The sequence below is a fragment of the Tetrahymena thermophila genome (genome assembly GCF_000189635.1).
Source record: "Tetrahymena thermophila SB210 genomic scaffold scf_8254650, whole genome shotgun sequence".
NCBI lineage: Eukaryota > Ciliophora > Oligohymenophorea > Hymenostomatida > Tetrahymenidae > Tetrahymena > Tetrahymena thermophila.
In genome coordinates, this window is record NW_002476418.1 from 727,778 (window position 1) to 742,750 (window position 14,973).

Genomic DNA, 14,973 nt, shown 5'->3' on the forward strand with positions numbered 1-14,973 from the left:
GACTACATACAAATAGAATACATATGTAAGTGCTAATATATTCAGTTATTATTCGTGTATGTAGCCTTGAAAAAAGTAGTACCCTAGGGTATTTTATTTATATATATTCAATATTTTAAATATCCTAATTTTTACATTAATTTTTTGAAAAGAATATTTTAGAATTTATTCTAAAATATTACTGATTTTAATACTAAAAAGTTAAATAAATCATTTTAACTTTATTAATAAAACTTTCTAAAGTATTCAACTCAAAAACACAAAAATGAAAAATAAATATATGATTGGATTATTGAATAAGAAAAATAATAACTTAAGATTGATAATAAATGGGTTGATTAGTATTTTTTGAAATAAATACAAATCATATATTAAACTACTTTGGTTGATAAATTTTAAATTAATTTAAAATACATAATTAATTACTTTTGAAATATTTTTAAACAAATTTATTACTTTTTAATCCTTATAGCAATCACTAATTTATTGAAGAAAATAGCAAATTATTTCATAAAATCATATTTTAAATTTGATATTTAATAAACTAATTTTATTTTTTAATTTTTTGAATATATTTTATTTATTTATTTTATAAATATTTCAAATGATTTTTAGAATTTATCAGAAAAATGTGGTGTTAAATTTTATCAAAATGTAACAAAAAATAAAAAAGTATTTAACCAATTAGTAATTAAAAAAAATTAATTGATTTGTTTGTGTTTCATTTCTATTTCTAATATCTTTAAAGAAAAAACAATTAAATAATACTTTATTTTTAGGATTTGATTAAGTAAACAATTATTTGTAAAAAAATTAATTACTTTCTGAATTTTTTTCTATCAATGACTAAAATTGTATCTTATAGACCATGTGAATCTCTATCTGACTTAATCGTAAATGATGAATTTCGCTATTAGCAGAAAGGTAAATTTTATTGAACGCTTTCACTAATACTCATACAATTTAAATATAGGTTATCATGTCATAACTTCAGCAATAATGATGTTTAGTTTTTTCTACTTTGTACCTGATCTGTTGCATACGTTTTGGAAATTCATCATTCCACTTGGATATTGTATAATTTTTAAAGCAATTTCTAATAATTAAAATTTAGATAGTTACAAAATATCTAAATTCATTTTATTTTTACAATCCATATTAGGGAAAAACGTATATTTAGTACTTAACATAATATTCCCACTGGTTAGTCATCTAATAAATAATCTCTTTTACTTTTTGATATATCGTATGAAGCATCCTTTCTTAGAAAAATACAGAATTCTGCAAGTAAAATTATTTTGCTCAATTTGAGCAAACAAGCTATTTAATTTTAAAATATATTTTCATTAACCATCAAGCTGCTTAATGATATTAGTTTACTGAAATTTTTTGATAATTTATTATTTTCATGTATAAATAATTAAATGATATATTAATTGATTGATTAATATATCATTAATAATTCTAAATTTTAATCACATTTTAAAATATTTTCGATTAAAAATGAATTAAAAATTGATGAAAATTAAATAAAATTAAAAATTAAACAAAAGCAACCTTGGCCTTGGGAAAAAAGTAAAGAAGAATGGATTCCATTTAGAAATCGTATGATCAAGTATATGTCTATGAATTTAATTTTAATAAATATTTCTCTGGTGGTGATTGAGTATCTTCAAGGTGTTGATCATTACAATTATGCTATAGAAAACTTGCCTTCTAAAACATAATATTTTCTGTAAATAGTGTTTTTTATGATAGCTGAGGATTTCTTCTTTTACTTCTCTCATAGGTTCTTCCATTGGAAGCCTATGTACAAATTTCATAAAATTCATCATGAGCATTACAATGCTTTTAGCTGCACAGTAGCTTACACTCATCCTGTAGACTACTTTTTTGGAAGTGTCTTACCTTTTGTTAGTGGATTTAAGATATTAGGTCACAGAAGCCACTTTTCTGTCTATATATTTTGGTAATATTATGTATTAAATTCCATATGTAATACTTTTTCTTCTTAAATAAAGGTAATTATGGAGAATCTTAGAAACCTATGATGGCCATTGTGGATACGAATTCCCTTGGGCAATGTTTAGAATATTCCCATTCAGTGGATCTTCTGACTATCACAATTTCCATCACTCAAAAAACATGGGAAATTTCTCTTCATTTTTTACATATCTTGACTCCATTTTCAAAACAAACAAAGATTACCTTTTGTTTAAATAGTCTTAAAAAGTAAATTAAAATAAAATAAAATTAACATTCAAAATTAATAAATTATCTTATTTAGTAAAGTAAGACATAATGAGTATCTCACTAGTAGTTATAAGTTGGCTATAAAAATCTTACTATTTTACCAAATAATATAAATTATAAGAAACTATTCATTTATATTGCTATTGTTGAAATTATTTTAAATATTTGTAAAGTTCCTTATCATTAAATACAAAGAATTGGTTTGAATTCACATTTTAGCCATTAAATAAATAAATAAAAAAAAATAATAATATTAAGAATGATAAAATAAGTAGTAATTGTATTAATATTAAAACTCAGAAAGCGAAAAGCCAAAAAAGCCTATTTGCTAAGGAATTAAATTTTTTTAAATATTACATATTAGAAAAAAACACCTAAGACATTAAATTAGACTTTTTTATTTTAAAAATTATTTTTTTTGCCTTTTATGTTAATTAATATTGATTTTTTTTTTATCATTTAAAAATTATTAAATAAATAAACAAAATCATATTTACAAATTTCATATTTATTTTTAAAGTTTTTCCTATTAATATTTAAACTTTTTAAGTTTTAATTTTTAAAATTAGCTTTCTTAGAGTAAAATTTTCAGGTACATTTTTAGTAGTAATATTTATTATTAACAAATAAGTGTATCAATTCATGAATTAGCTTGGAATATCACCAAATAATAAATAAATAAATTAATAAACTGTAGATTATTAAATTACCATTTAATTTTATAAAAAAATCCATAAAACAAATATTATACACTAAAAAAGTTCTTAGATAAAAATTATTGTCATTTTGCCCTTTTAAAGAGAAAAGAGTATCAAAATATTTGAAAAATTACTTTAAAATAAAATTATTACGTTTTTTCTAAATAAAATAAAATACCAATTAAATTAGAAAGTAAAACTATAATATTCGAAATAATATATTGCTGACATTAACTAATATAAATTACATTTATTTATTTACTTGCATCTTGTTTACTTGTTTGTTTGTTGTTTATTTTTGTTAAAAAATCTATATTAAAAAAGTCATCAATAAAGAAAGTAATTATAAGCAAATACCTCAAGACAAAGTATATAATAAAACACATACATATCTCTATATTTACTTAAAATATATTATTTAATTTTCAAATCAGAAAACAAGAGCTAAAACGAATAAGAGTAAAGCAGATAAAGATAAAAGAGAGCCACTAAGCTTGCTGGTACAGCCATTCATTGAACTAACATATGAGGAAAGATCACTACTTTATCCAGTTGCAGTAGTACCACAGGTATTAACACAACTGTTAAAGTCAGAATATGAGGTTTTAGACATACAACCACCATAGCATGACATATAAGCTGTTAGAGCAGTGCCACAAGCAGCTGCATTTGATGAAGCACTACAAGGGGTTTAAGTCATGATAGGTGCAGTACAAGTGGAATAGTTTTAAAGAGCAGTTTAATTAGTGGTAAAAGTAGGAACATATGAACTACTTTGTGCATTAACTGAGCTTAGAACAAGAAGGGATACTAAGATAAGAGCAGCAGATTTCATTTTTTTTTTAAGAGGTGAATTTAATTATTTATTTATTTATCTATTTATTTTTTTAATTATGTAATTTTTTATAAACTGTTAGCAGCATTTGAATTTGAAGTTTTCTTTTCAAACTGGCTATTTTTTTCACATTTCTTTTTAATTTTGATAAATAAGATAGATACTCTTGGGTGCATGTTAATTTTTTATTTTATATTAATGAAATTTTGATTATTTTTTGATATGTATTGATGTAATTTTAAAAGCAATTTTATCAAATTTGTGTAATGAATTACATATAGATAATTAACTGTAATTACAAAAGCACAAATATATTTAAGGATTATCAATTTTTTGTATTTTTTAACATTAATTTTATCATTTTTATTTTTAAAAAACAACAAAAAAGCTATTCTAATATTTTATCATCAAAAATGTTTTACATATTAAAATGAAATGTTTAAGTAATATGCTTTTTTTTATATTTGTAATTTAACTTTTAAATAATTTTAGAACCGAGAAATTAATCAATCACTTTTTGTCTATTTTATACTTGTGATGATTAAATTTCAAGAAGTCAAGTAAAAAATAAAGGATAAGTATATTGCCTGAATTTAAATTTATTAAAAATAACTTATTTTACTTTTTTTTAAATTTACTCTATTCAAACATATTTTTCTCAATTTTACAAATACATTTTATCTAAACGAAAAGCTTTTTTTTCATTAAATGAAAGATGAAAAATTTGTTAAGTCAAACATTTAAAGTAAATAGATAAGTTTAACTATCGATTAAAGGGATTTTCATTAGAAAATGATAATAATTTAATAATATAAAAATCGATAAATCATGTATATTTATTTTATTTGTTTTGAAATTTTAATGAAAGTAAAAAAAAATTTAAATAAATTTTCGAATGAAATAAATAAAAATTATGCTCCACAGTAAAAGTTGCTATAGTTGTAAATTAAGGAGAGATAATAGATCTATATAATAATAAGTTATCAAAGAATTAGAAAAAATAAATAAATTCAAAATTTCATAAATAAATTTTTTAAATGTGATAAAATTCTACATTATTTAGTTTAAAAATAAATAGATAAATTATTTTAAGGTTTACTGCAAAATATAAAAAATGTATTTATTTAGTTTAAATTTTAAGAAGAATATTGCACAATAAATATTAGTTCGCTTAAAATTGTCAATTATTTGAAAACGAAAATGTGCATCTATCTTCAAGCATAATTCATAAAATTATAGTCAACCAATTAAATTTTGATATATATAAGTTTTTTTAGGAAACATAAATGCTTATTTGATAAAATATTAGTTGTGAACATAAATATATAATTTTTTGATTTGATTAAGAAAAGCCCCCAGTGATGAAGCTAGTATCAACTGGAAGCTGCTAATTAAATTTTTGGTTAAGTTACTGACTTCAATTTTAAAAGATAGTTTCAAATTAATTTTACCTCATTATGATGTCAATAATAAATAAATAACTGTCTGTGTTATTAAAAGTATACCAGAATTTTAAAATATTAGTAACAATCAAATAATCCATCCATGTATGGTTAAGATTATATTACAAAACTTGAAACTTTGTTTATTTTTTTAAAAAAATATAGTTAATAGCATTAGCAAGCGTCCAAAAGATGGCATAACTTCGAGAAAAATTTAAATGATACAATTTTCTAATTATATGAGTTAATTCATTCAAAAATTTACCCATAAAATTTCAAAATTTTTTAAGAATTAACCTTTAATCTAGAGATAATTTTTCAATAAAATCATTTAAAATTCAATAAAACGCTGCTACATATAATAGCGTTACCGTTAATTTAAGCTTTTTAAATATCATTTGAAGTATTTATTTTTTATTTTTAAAGTAGAAAAAAATGTTTCATTGATAATTCATATGAATCACTTAAGATTCCAGTCAAATTATCTTCCTTAACTAAAAAATACAAAAAATATATAACATTTTCTAGTTTAAGGCAGTTAAAAAACTTGATTGTATAGTTAATTTTAATGCTTGTTAGAAAATATTTCTATTTGATTCAGTTAATATCGTTTATTTTTCTTAAAATGATTCATCTTTAAAAAATGAATTGCCTTTGTCCTTTATCAATGAATCTAGCTTTTCGTTAATATAATCTGAAACAACTATTACTAAACAAACAATTTTTGGGTGGGAGATATTGAAAGAGAAAAAGATCACTTAGTTACTTTATATAATTAAAAAAAAATCATCATCAATAAAATTTTATCATCTGTAAATGACTCAAAAAGTAATTGTCGCTGATTTTGATTATTTTTAATAAAACTTATTTCAGGTTTATTATCAATAATTTTTATTAAATTCAAGTTAAAACAAACAAGCAAGCAACAATCTTTTTTATCAATCAAATTCGATCAAAATTAAAACATAAATTAATAAAATTTCTAACATTTTTCCCAACTAAATTCACAAAGAGTTATGAATTTTTTTAATCGAGGGATTTAAACACAAATCAATACAAATAAGTAAATGATAAACCAAGCAAATTTTCTTCTAAAACATAAAATTTTGTTACTACAAAACCAAATTTAAATAAAAATTGAATAAATTTTTCACTAGCTATCTAAATTTATATTCAATCATACTTTAAAGGAAAATCTCTAAATATTACACCTAAATTTTTATTAAATAAAAATTAAGCTTATACTAGAAATACTTTCAATCCACAATGAAATATATTTTATGAATTATTTCATATTTAAAAAATATATAATATATGCATAGTTGTTAAACGCTCAAGTGTAACATACGAGTTATTTAGTTTAAAATTAAAAATCAATTAATAAATATAAAAATAATCAATCTATACTCTATTTATAACTTTCAACTAATTTGTCTCTACCTAAAAAACACAAATTATATATTAACTATTTGAGGAAAATAAATGATCTAACTTTTTATTTATATAATATATCTAAATTTAGGCAAATAAAAGTTAAGCGAAAGTGAGAGTTAATTATTTTTAAAATAACTGCTTGCATATTTTAGCTCATTCATTCATTTATTTTTAATTATTGAAAAATTATTTTTGTTTTTTAAAAATTATTGACTTACAAAGTGCACTCAATAATTTTTCTTTTTACTTATCTATTTATTTGATATTTTTCCTTCTATGATAACTTATTAGAATGTGCATTATCTATAATTCTAAGCATAAATTTTGTGAAAAATAAATTAGCTCTAAGAAGTTGTTAATTCGCTCAACTTGAATATCTTCAAAAATACTTTTGTCATTTAAATATAAGTGTGAAAAACTTAATCTTCAAATCTTTAATCATTTATTTGCTTAGTTAGCCAGTTTCTATTATATTTATAAGTAAAGAATATACTGTGAATTCATTCATATAAATACATATATTATTTAAATAAGTGGTTTTAAATTAAGTCATAAACTGTTTTTAGTCATAAAAATGGGGGGCGAGCGTAAATTACGCAAATATGAGAATCTATAGTAAAGTATTCATATCATATAGTAAACAAAAATATTTACAATTCATGATTAGCTAGCAAACATGTTGTTAGTAACATAGTTAACTAAAATTTATCAAAAATAATTGAAAAGTAATATTTTTTTAAAAGAAACTTGGATAAAAGTTATATTATTTTATGGAAAAACTAGTTTCTCTTGCAGTCGTTTATGAATTAACAATCGATACATATTGCATTTTATTATTTAGATTCCTATTTCAACTTTAAAATATATCACCATTATTGTCTTATTTTTATCAAAAGCTTTGTATTGATTCTACGAAATATAACTCAAGTAGAACTATTGACAGATAAATGAATAGGTATATAGGTTAGTAGATGAATATGAACAACATATTTGAATATAAATAAATCGAAATATTTATGAATTTTTAAAAATTAGTTAATAAACACTTGTTTTATTATATCATAGTATATATTTAATATTCCTTAGGAATCTCCTTTTGAAGAAAGTGAAAATTAAAATAAAATTACAAGATTGTTTCAAGTAAATATGCAACTGACAGAACATTTTTAAATTAATTTTGAAATAAAATATAAAATAAAACCATTTTTTAATGATGAAAGGCAAATAATAAAAATTTTAAATTTGAAAATTATATTGAAACCTTTTTATAATATTTTCTAAATTTAATAATTCATCCATTGAATCTCACCGTTTTTATACTAAAATGCACGATTGCTACAAAAAAGTCAAATAACTAAATTATTTAATAAGGTAAATTATTAATTTTTTTTTTTTAAGACATAATAAATAATTATCATGTGTTTAAATGGAAATTCTGTCTTACATTAATAATTTAATATAATTCAAATTAATAAAAAAAGAAGAGGAGGATAATTTAAATATTATTGGAGTTTTCATGATAGAAATTCAATCATTTAATTTCTTTTTTAAGAACATAGAGTAGAATCAGAAGTGATGATAGTATTACCAGAATCATTACTACATTATTGAAATTGTGAGAAAATATTTTTTAAGTATCACTAATTTTAGCAAGTGAAGTAAATATTTTAAATACCTTACCATTAATTACTTGGGGCCAGAAAAACCTAAATAAAGATTTAAACTATTAATCAAGAAACTTAATAAGCCTTCATTATATTTTTAAGCTGCTGATTAATTAGTAATAAAAAGAGGATTATTTATTTACATAAATAACTAGGAGATGCAGGAAATATATTAAGTTTAGTAATAAAACTAACTATAAAGTGAATTATTTATATATGTGGTTGGAGAAAAATGACCTGCGATTGCTGTATTATCACAATTAGTGTTAAATTTTTAAAAATCAAGAAAAATAGTCTTTTAAATTAAATTCATTAAACAAAAAGCTTATTCAAACAAAGTATTCGCTCAACCATTATTGTTTCAATCTTCAGAAAATAAATGGATTAGAATTTGAATTATGAAAATTTTTTGTAAATTTTCCATTATCCTCCACAGCTGATTAATTATCCGTAAATATAACAAGAGATTATCCATTAACACAAATCAATAATGAATATGACAGAAAAGGAAAGAAACAATTTTTTCAATCTCATTTTATAAAATTTTAGATTTCTTATTAATACTATCAATTACTATTTAAGCTTTAAGATATTATTTTAACTTTCTAAAGTTTTATGTAATTAAAATTGAATGTTACTAAAATAAATCATACCAAAATCACCTTCAATGTTGATATTAAAAATTTAAAAAGGTTTTTCTATTTTATCAATAAAATACCAATGATAAGTAAAAGGATAAAAATCTTTTATTACATCATTGCTATTCATGTTTAAATATTTTTCTTTATTATCTCTCAACTTCTTAGTAGGGCATTATTTTTTAGGTCAAAATAGTCTCTTTATAAATTTGATCAAATGAAGGTTTAGTTTACTTAATGGATTATTCAATTATCTTCAGATATTATACTCTCTCAGTGCCTTTATTAAATTTAACAATTTTATTTATGTAAATGATTTTATGCTTTTTACCAAGAAAAAACTTATATAAATTTTAACTAGAATTATAGTTGTGAATATTTTAAATATGAACTATATTTATTTTTGTATCTTAATTGATAATTGATTAGTGTATCTATCTTTCTAATTTATTAATAAATAATTATATTTCTCACTTCTTTTAAAAAGAGTAAATAGAAAAGTAAATATTTTTAGAGTAGGATTGTTATTAATTACTAAAAATGTAAGGATTAAGCAAGCGAATTTTACCTAAGCTAATTGTTTTCGATCTTGATATGTGCTTATGGAGTCCTGAAACCTATGTTTTAGACGAACAACCCTCCAAGAAAATAATAGGTAAACTTGGAAATATTGGAGAAGGTGTAATAGGAGTGTAATGCGGTTCTTAAACTTTAAAATTATTCCCTGATGTTATAACAATCTTACAAGATTTTTACAATAATAAATATCCAGAAGTTAAATTAGCTATAGCTAGTTCAGCAGATACACCATTTGCAGTTTAAATTGCAAAAAATGCGTTAAATATGCTAGAAATTCTACCAGGAGTAACCATTAGATAAGTTATTTAAAAAGGATGGTAGGATAATTTTGATGGGCATATTTAAATTGGAAGAACTCCTCCACTTTCCTCAAGAAAATCCAAGTCCCATTTCCCCCTGCTTTTAAAAAACACAGGGATTGCATACACTGACATGATTTTCTTCGATGATTGTAACTGGGATGATAATTGCAAACATGTAGAACTAGATTGCCCAGGAGTTGTTACATAAAGAACTCCTAATGGATTACAACTTCATGAATGGAATAAAGCTCTAGATAACTACTAAAAGAAACAAGGAGCATAATAAGATAAAAAGTGATATAACTTTGTTTGTATATTTGAAAAGTAATTACCCTTTTTTATATATATAAAATTATTATTTAAATTGTAAATATATATATTGATTGAATAATTCGAGATTAAATTAATAAGTAAATTATACATCCAATAAAATTCATAACAGATATAAATAAAAAGAAAATTTCTAAATCATTGATCTTCGTATTTCAAAATGTATTGTGAATTATTTAATTGAATATTTATTAAATAATTTGGTTGATAATAGTAAACAAACAAACATTAAAAAAATAAAAAAATATATTAGATAATTATTTTATAAATAATATAATTTTTTTATACATAAACTGGATACTGATTATTTTTTAGATATTATTTATATTATTAATTGAATGGAAACTAATGAATGAGTATTGATACTATAAATTACTTTATATTTTAAATTGATAAAATTTATAATATAAGATAACAATAATATTAAAAAACATGATTATTGAAAATTATGGTTAAAAGTTTCATAATTCATCTTATAATTAGATATTTTAATTTTAGTTTTAAAAAATTTTTAATTTAAAATAACAATATAAATAAATACAATGAGATTTCATATTAATACATATAATTAATTTAAAATAATTTTTATTAATTAATAAGTTTAATAAATCTAGAGCAATATGCCAAAGAAAAATTTAGTGGTTTAGATTCCACTAAAAATTTCATTCTAATTTTAATAAATAAAATAAGATTTCATATAAAGACATATTATTAATATAAAATAAATTTTTATTAATTAATAAGTTTAATAAATAAAGAGCAATATGCCAATGGAAAATTTATTGGTTTATATTCCTCTAAAATTTTAATTCTAATTTTAGTTTTAATAAGATTTTAATTTAAAAGAGTTGTATAAATAAATAAAATAAGATTTCATTTAAAGACATATTATTAATTTAAAATAGATTTTTATTAATTAATAAGTTTAATAAATATATAGCAATATGCTAATGAAAGATTAAGTGGTTTATATTCCACTAAAATTTTTATTCTAATTTTAGTTATAATAAATTTTTAATTTAAAAGAGCAATATAAAGAAATAACTAAATACAATAAGATTTTATATAAAGACAGGCATATAATTAATTTAAAATACATTTTTAATAAGTTTATTTAATAAATATAAATAATATAATCAAAATCAATTTAATTTTTAAATATTGTTTTTAAACTTTCAAATTAATCTGTTTTCATTATAGCATTTTTCACACCTGTCAAAGTCGCATGCTTAGCATTTATATGAGCCTAAGCCTGTGTCTTTTAAATTTTATTTACACACATCACAACTGAAATTTTATGCTAAAAAACTGGTACAATGTTCCAAAATATGACCTTTGTTACATAATCCTTTAAAATTTTATGAGCAAAACTATGCTAAAAGCTTAAAATTATTTTCTAATTGCATGATTTTTTGATTTTACTCATCATTTTGTTTTACTTGTTTTTCTAATTCACATATTCTCTAATCCATTTACAAGATTTTTTCTTTCAATGCTTGATTCTCTTACTAAAGCTATTATGGTAAGTTGTTTGCTGTTAGTAACATTTGAGGACTTTAAGTATTTAAAGTGTTTTGAAAATCTTATTATGGAGCAAACATACTCTTGTAATTATTCTAAGAAGTTGATTATTGATTAAATATATTTTGGGTATTTTAAAATATACTTTTTTATTGATTAGATGATACTTATTCTTATTTATTGTTTTTATTTAAATCATTCAAGAAATTTAGAGATGTATTTTAATTTGTTTAAAACAATCCCATTTTTTAATTCTATGTTTCTAATTGCTAAACTGTTTAAGCAGGTTGACAAGTCAAAGAATTTTAGGTATTCTAATTTTGCTAATTGTTCTAATTAATATTGTTGAGAAATAAAGGTGATGAATTTTGTCCTGTTTAGAATAGTGACACTTATTATTATGATGTTTATATATTTAAACCATTCTTAGAATTAGTTTAAGATGTATTAAATAAGCTTTAACCAACAGGTTGTTATTGCTGAGATGAAATAGAAGTATTTGGAAGAGAAAATAATCCTTGAGGTTGCTATAATGTATTTTTTTAAGTTTAAGTTTGAATTTATGCAAACATTTTACAGATATAGATCAAATTTTTTTTATTGAGTAAAGTAATTATTTTTATTAAATTGTTTATGATATTTTTGATTAATTTATTTTTCTTTGATTACTTTTAAAGTGAAGTTATATATTAAAAATTTCTTGTCTCCTTTAATTAATTTTTGTCTATCTTTATTTGATTCTGATAAGTAAATTAAATTTTTGATACAAATAAAAGCTTGAATACAAAATTTCACCTTCATTTTTCTTTCACTTGTCTCCAATAAAAATAATCTATACTTAACTAAATACTTACTTTTCCACCAAAAACTAAAAATCTGATAATTCTAAAAATATTTCAATTAAACCAATTAATTATTTTTAATATAAATTAATTTAATTAGCTAAAACATTAGATTAAGAGATATTAAATAAACTAAATAGCTTCAGATCAATTAGATTAAGGGATATTAAATAAACTAAATAGCTTACTAACTTGAATATTTTTTAAGAGTATTTAAATATAATTTTTGCCTAAATGAATGCAAGTAATGTAGCTCTTTTCATTTTATTTATTAAGTTTTTCAATAAAAAATTTTTAAAATTAATTTATGATTAAATCAATATAGAATTAATCTAATGTAAAACAGTATCTTATTTATATTATGGATACTTCAATATTTATTAGGTATTCATTAATATATATCTTATTTTACAATTTATTTTACCATGCATGTACTTCTTTAATTTAAAAATATCATTAATTTTCCATTAAATAAGTAAAATTTTATCAATCCATTAATTCCATATATTTTCATATTTAAATATAATTATTTAAATTATAGCCATCTAATTTTTTAGATTATACCTCTTTATATTTTTTAATAAGCCTTTTTTAACAAATAAATATGAATTCAAATATTTTTGTTTAACAGTATTTCAACTTTGATATAATTTTTACCTAATACACTGGAAAATAAATTAACCATTTTCATTTTATTTATTCACTAACTGTATTTTCTATAATAATTGGTTCTTACTTAATTAATTTTATCAATAGGTTCTATCAAATTTATAATAAATGTTTGAATATTTATTAGGCATTCATAAAAAAAAAAGTATCTTATTTTACCATACATGTATATATTTCTTTAATAAGTATAAAAAGAAGATTTTTAATTAAAGTTATTAATATTTATATTCATAAGTGTTTATAAATAAGTATTATAAAACATCAATGTACCAGCTTTAAAATTATGGTCTTCTTACTAAATATTTTTGAATATGTTAAAAAAAATATGTTTAACTGAATTAGCCTTTTCTAATTAATAAATATTAAATTTATATTTTTCAATTTCAGAAAAATTTTTGGGTAAAGATATGCAACATTAAATAATCACTTTTTCATTTTATTTATACAGTAACAGTATTTTCCACAATAATTGTTTCTTAATTAATTTCTGATTAATCAATAGACACTATCTAACTAAATAAGAACAAAATGTTTAATATATCTTACATTACTATTTATTTTACTATTCATTTATTTTTTCAATATAAAAACAAATTAAATAAGATATAAGTAAATAACTTGTACCAAACAAACAAACAAATAAATATTATAAATAAACAAGTATGTAAGTTTTTAAAATAATTTTCTTAAGCATTAAGTAAAAACATATTTTTAAATAAAAAATTCTAACTTACAAAAATTAAATCAATATTTTTTCAAAGTATTTCATTTTCAGTGTAATTTCTACCTAAATGCAAGGAACATAAAGTAACCCTTTTCAAATTATTTATACAGTAACAGTATTTCGAATAATAGTTATTTCTTAATTAATTAATTTCTGATCTAATCAATAAGATCTCTCTAATTTTAAACAAATTTAGAAATATATCTTATTTTTACTATTTATTTTACATTCATAAGAACATTTTTTATTAAATATTTTTTCATCCAACTTTTTTTAAAAAAACAATTTTAAACGAACAAGATTGCTTTTAGTTTTTTAGATTACATTAAAGCATCTTTTTTTGAAAGCAGATATTTGAAAATTTTTTTGTGTCAAATGTTTGATGGTTGAAAATAATACTGAGTTTAGATATTTTATAAAAATGAAAAGAAAATTTTATTGATTACACAAACTGAAATCTATGTCTTTAGCTTTTTTTACTATTGTTATCAAATATCAAGAGAAGCTATTTTAAAATATATTAAAAATTGATTTGGGCTGAATAGAGAGTTATTATACATTGGTTAGCATATTTTTTTATTAATAGAGTAAGTCGCTTTTATTATATGTAAAAAAATAAATTCATATTCAAAGAAGAAATAGAAGGTCACTGCTTAATAAAAAATCATTTGATTATTTTAATTTCGATTACAAATATTTCTTTGATATTTTCCCAAAAAATAAATAAATCCTCACTTTAAAATTTTTTTTTAATGAATTTCCACTAAGTTAAACTAAATTGTACATATTATGCTAAATTCAAAATTTTTTAGGTTAAAAAAGAACTATTACAATTAAAAATATTTCAAAATTAATTTGAGTGTAACTCATAAAAATAAGGATTTTTATTCAAATATCAATTGGTTTTTTCAAAAATTGCATGCAACAAAAATTAAAAAGAAATATTCCTGTGCTAGTATACTATTTTTTAACCTTAAAATAATATTTATGTAAACTGTACATTGTAACAAATGTAATATCACTGCCCAATAGAACTGTTAAA

At 20.2% G+C, this 14,973-nt stretch overlaps 4 protein-coding genes across 4 annotated transcripts; 2 read left to right on the forward strand and 2 right to left on the reverse strand. All coding sequences in view use genetic code 6, as the record gives it.

Annotated features, from left to right (window-relative positions):
* Positions 1-629: 629 nt before the first annotated feature.
* Positions 630-2,305, forward strand: TTHERM_00077800 (sterol desaturase; the record flags this gene model as incomplete). The annotated part of the gene is made up of 6 exons (XM_001015720.2): positions 630-924; positions 974-1,075; positions 1,163-1,287; positions 1,554-1,969; positions 2,022-2,232; positions 2,288-2,305. 6 exons carry the CDS (start codon positions 630-632, stop codon positions 2,303-2,305), a joined length of 1,167 nt encoding a protein of 388 aa, XP_001015720.2.
* A 1,076-nt stretch (positions 2,306-3,381) lies between these two features.
* Positions 3,382-3,786, reverse strand: TTHERM_00077810 (hypothetical protein; the record flags this gene model as incomplete). Its single annotated transcript, XM_001015721.1, has 1 exon — positions 3,382-3,786. The coding sequence occupies one exon, from the start codon at positions 3,784-3,786 to the stop codon at positions 3,382-3,384; it is 405 nt and encodes a 134-aa protein (XP_001015721.1).
* Positions 3,787-9,504: 5,718 nt separating this feature from the next.
* On the forward strand, positions 9,505-10,143 carry TTHERM_00077820 (acid phosphatase; the record flags this gene model as incomplete). Its single annotated transcript, XM_001015722.1, has 1 exon — positions 9,505-10,143. One exon carries the CDS (start codon positions 9,505-9,507, stop codon positions 10,141-10,143), a length of 639 nt encoding a protein of 212 aa, XP_001015722.1.
* A 1,207-nt stretch (positions 10,144-11,350) lies between these two features.
* Positions 11,351-12,268, reverse strand: TTHERM_00077830 (hypothetical protein; the record flags this gene model as incomplete). Its single annotated transcript, XM_001015723.1, has 1 exon — positions 11,351-12,268. The coding sequence occupies one exon, from the start codon at positions 12,266-12,268 to the stop codon at positions 11,351-11,353; it is 918 nt and encodes a 305-aa protein (XP_001015723.1).
* Between the last annotated feature and the right edge of the window lie 2,705 nt (positions 12,269-14,973).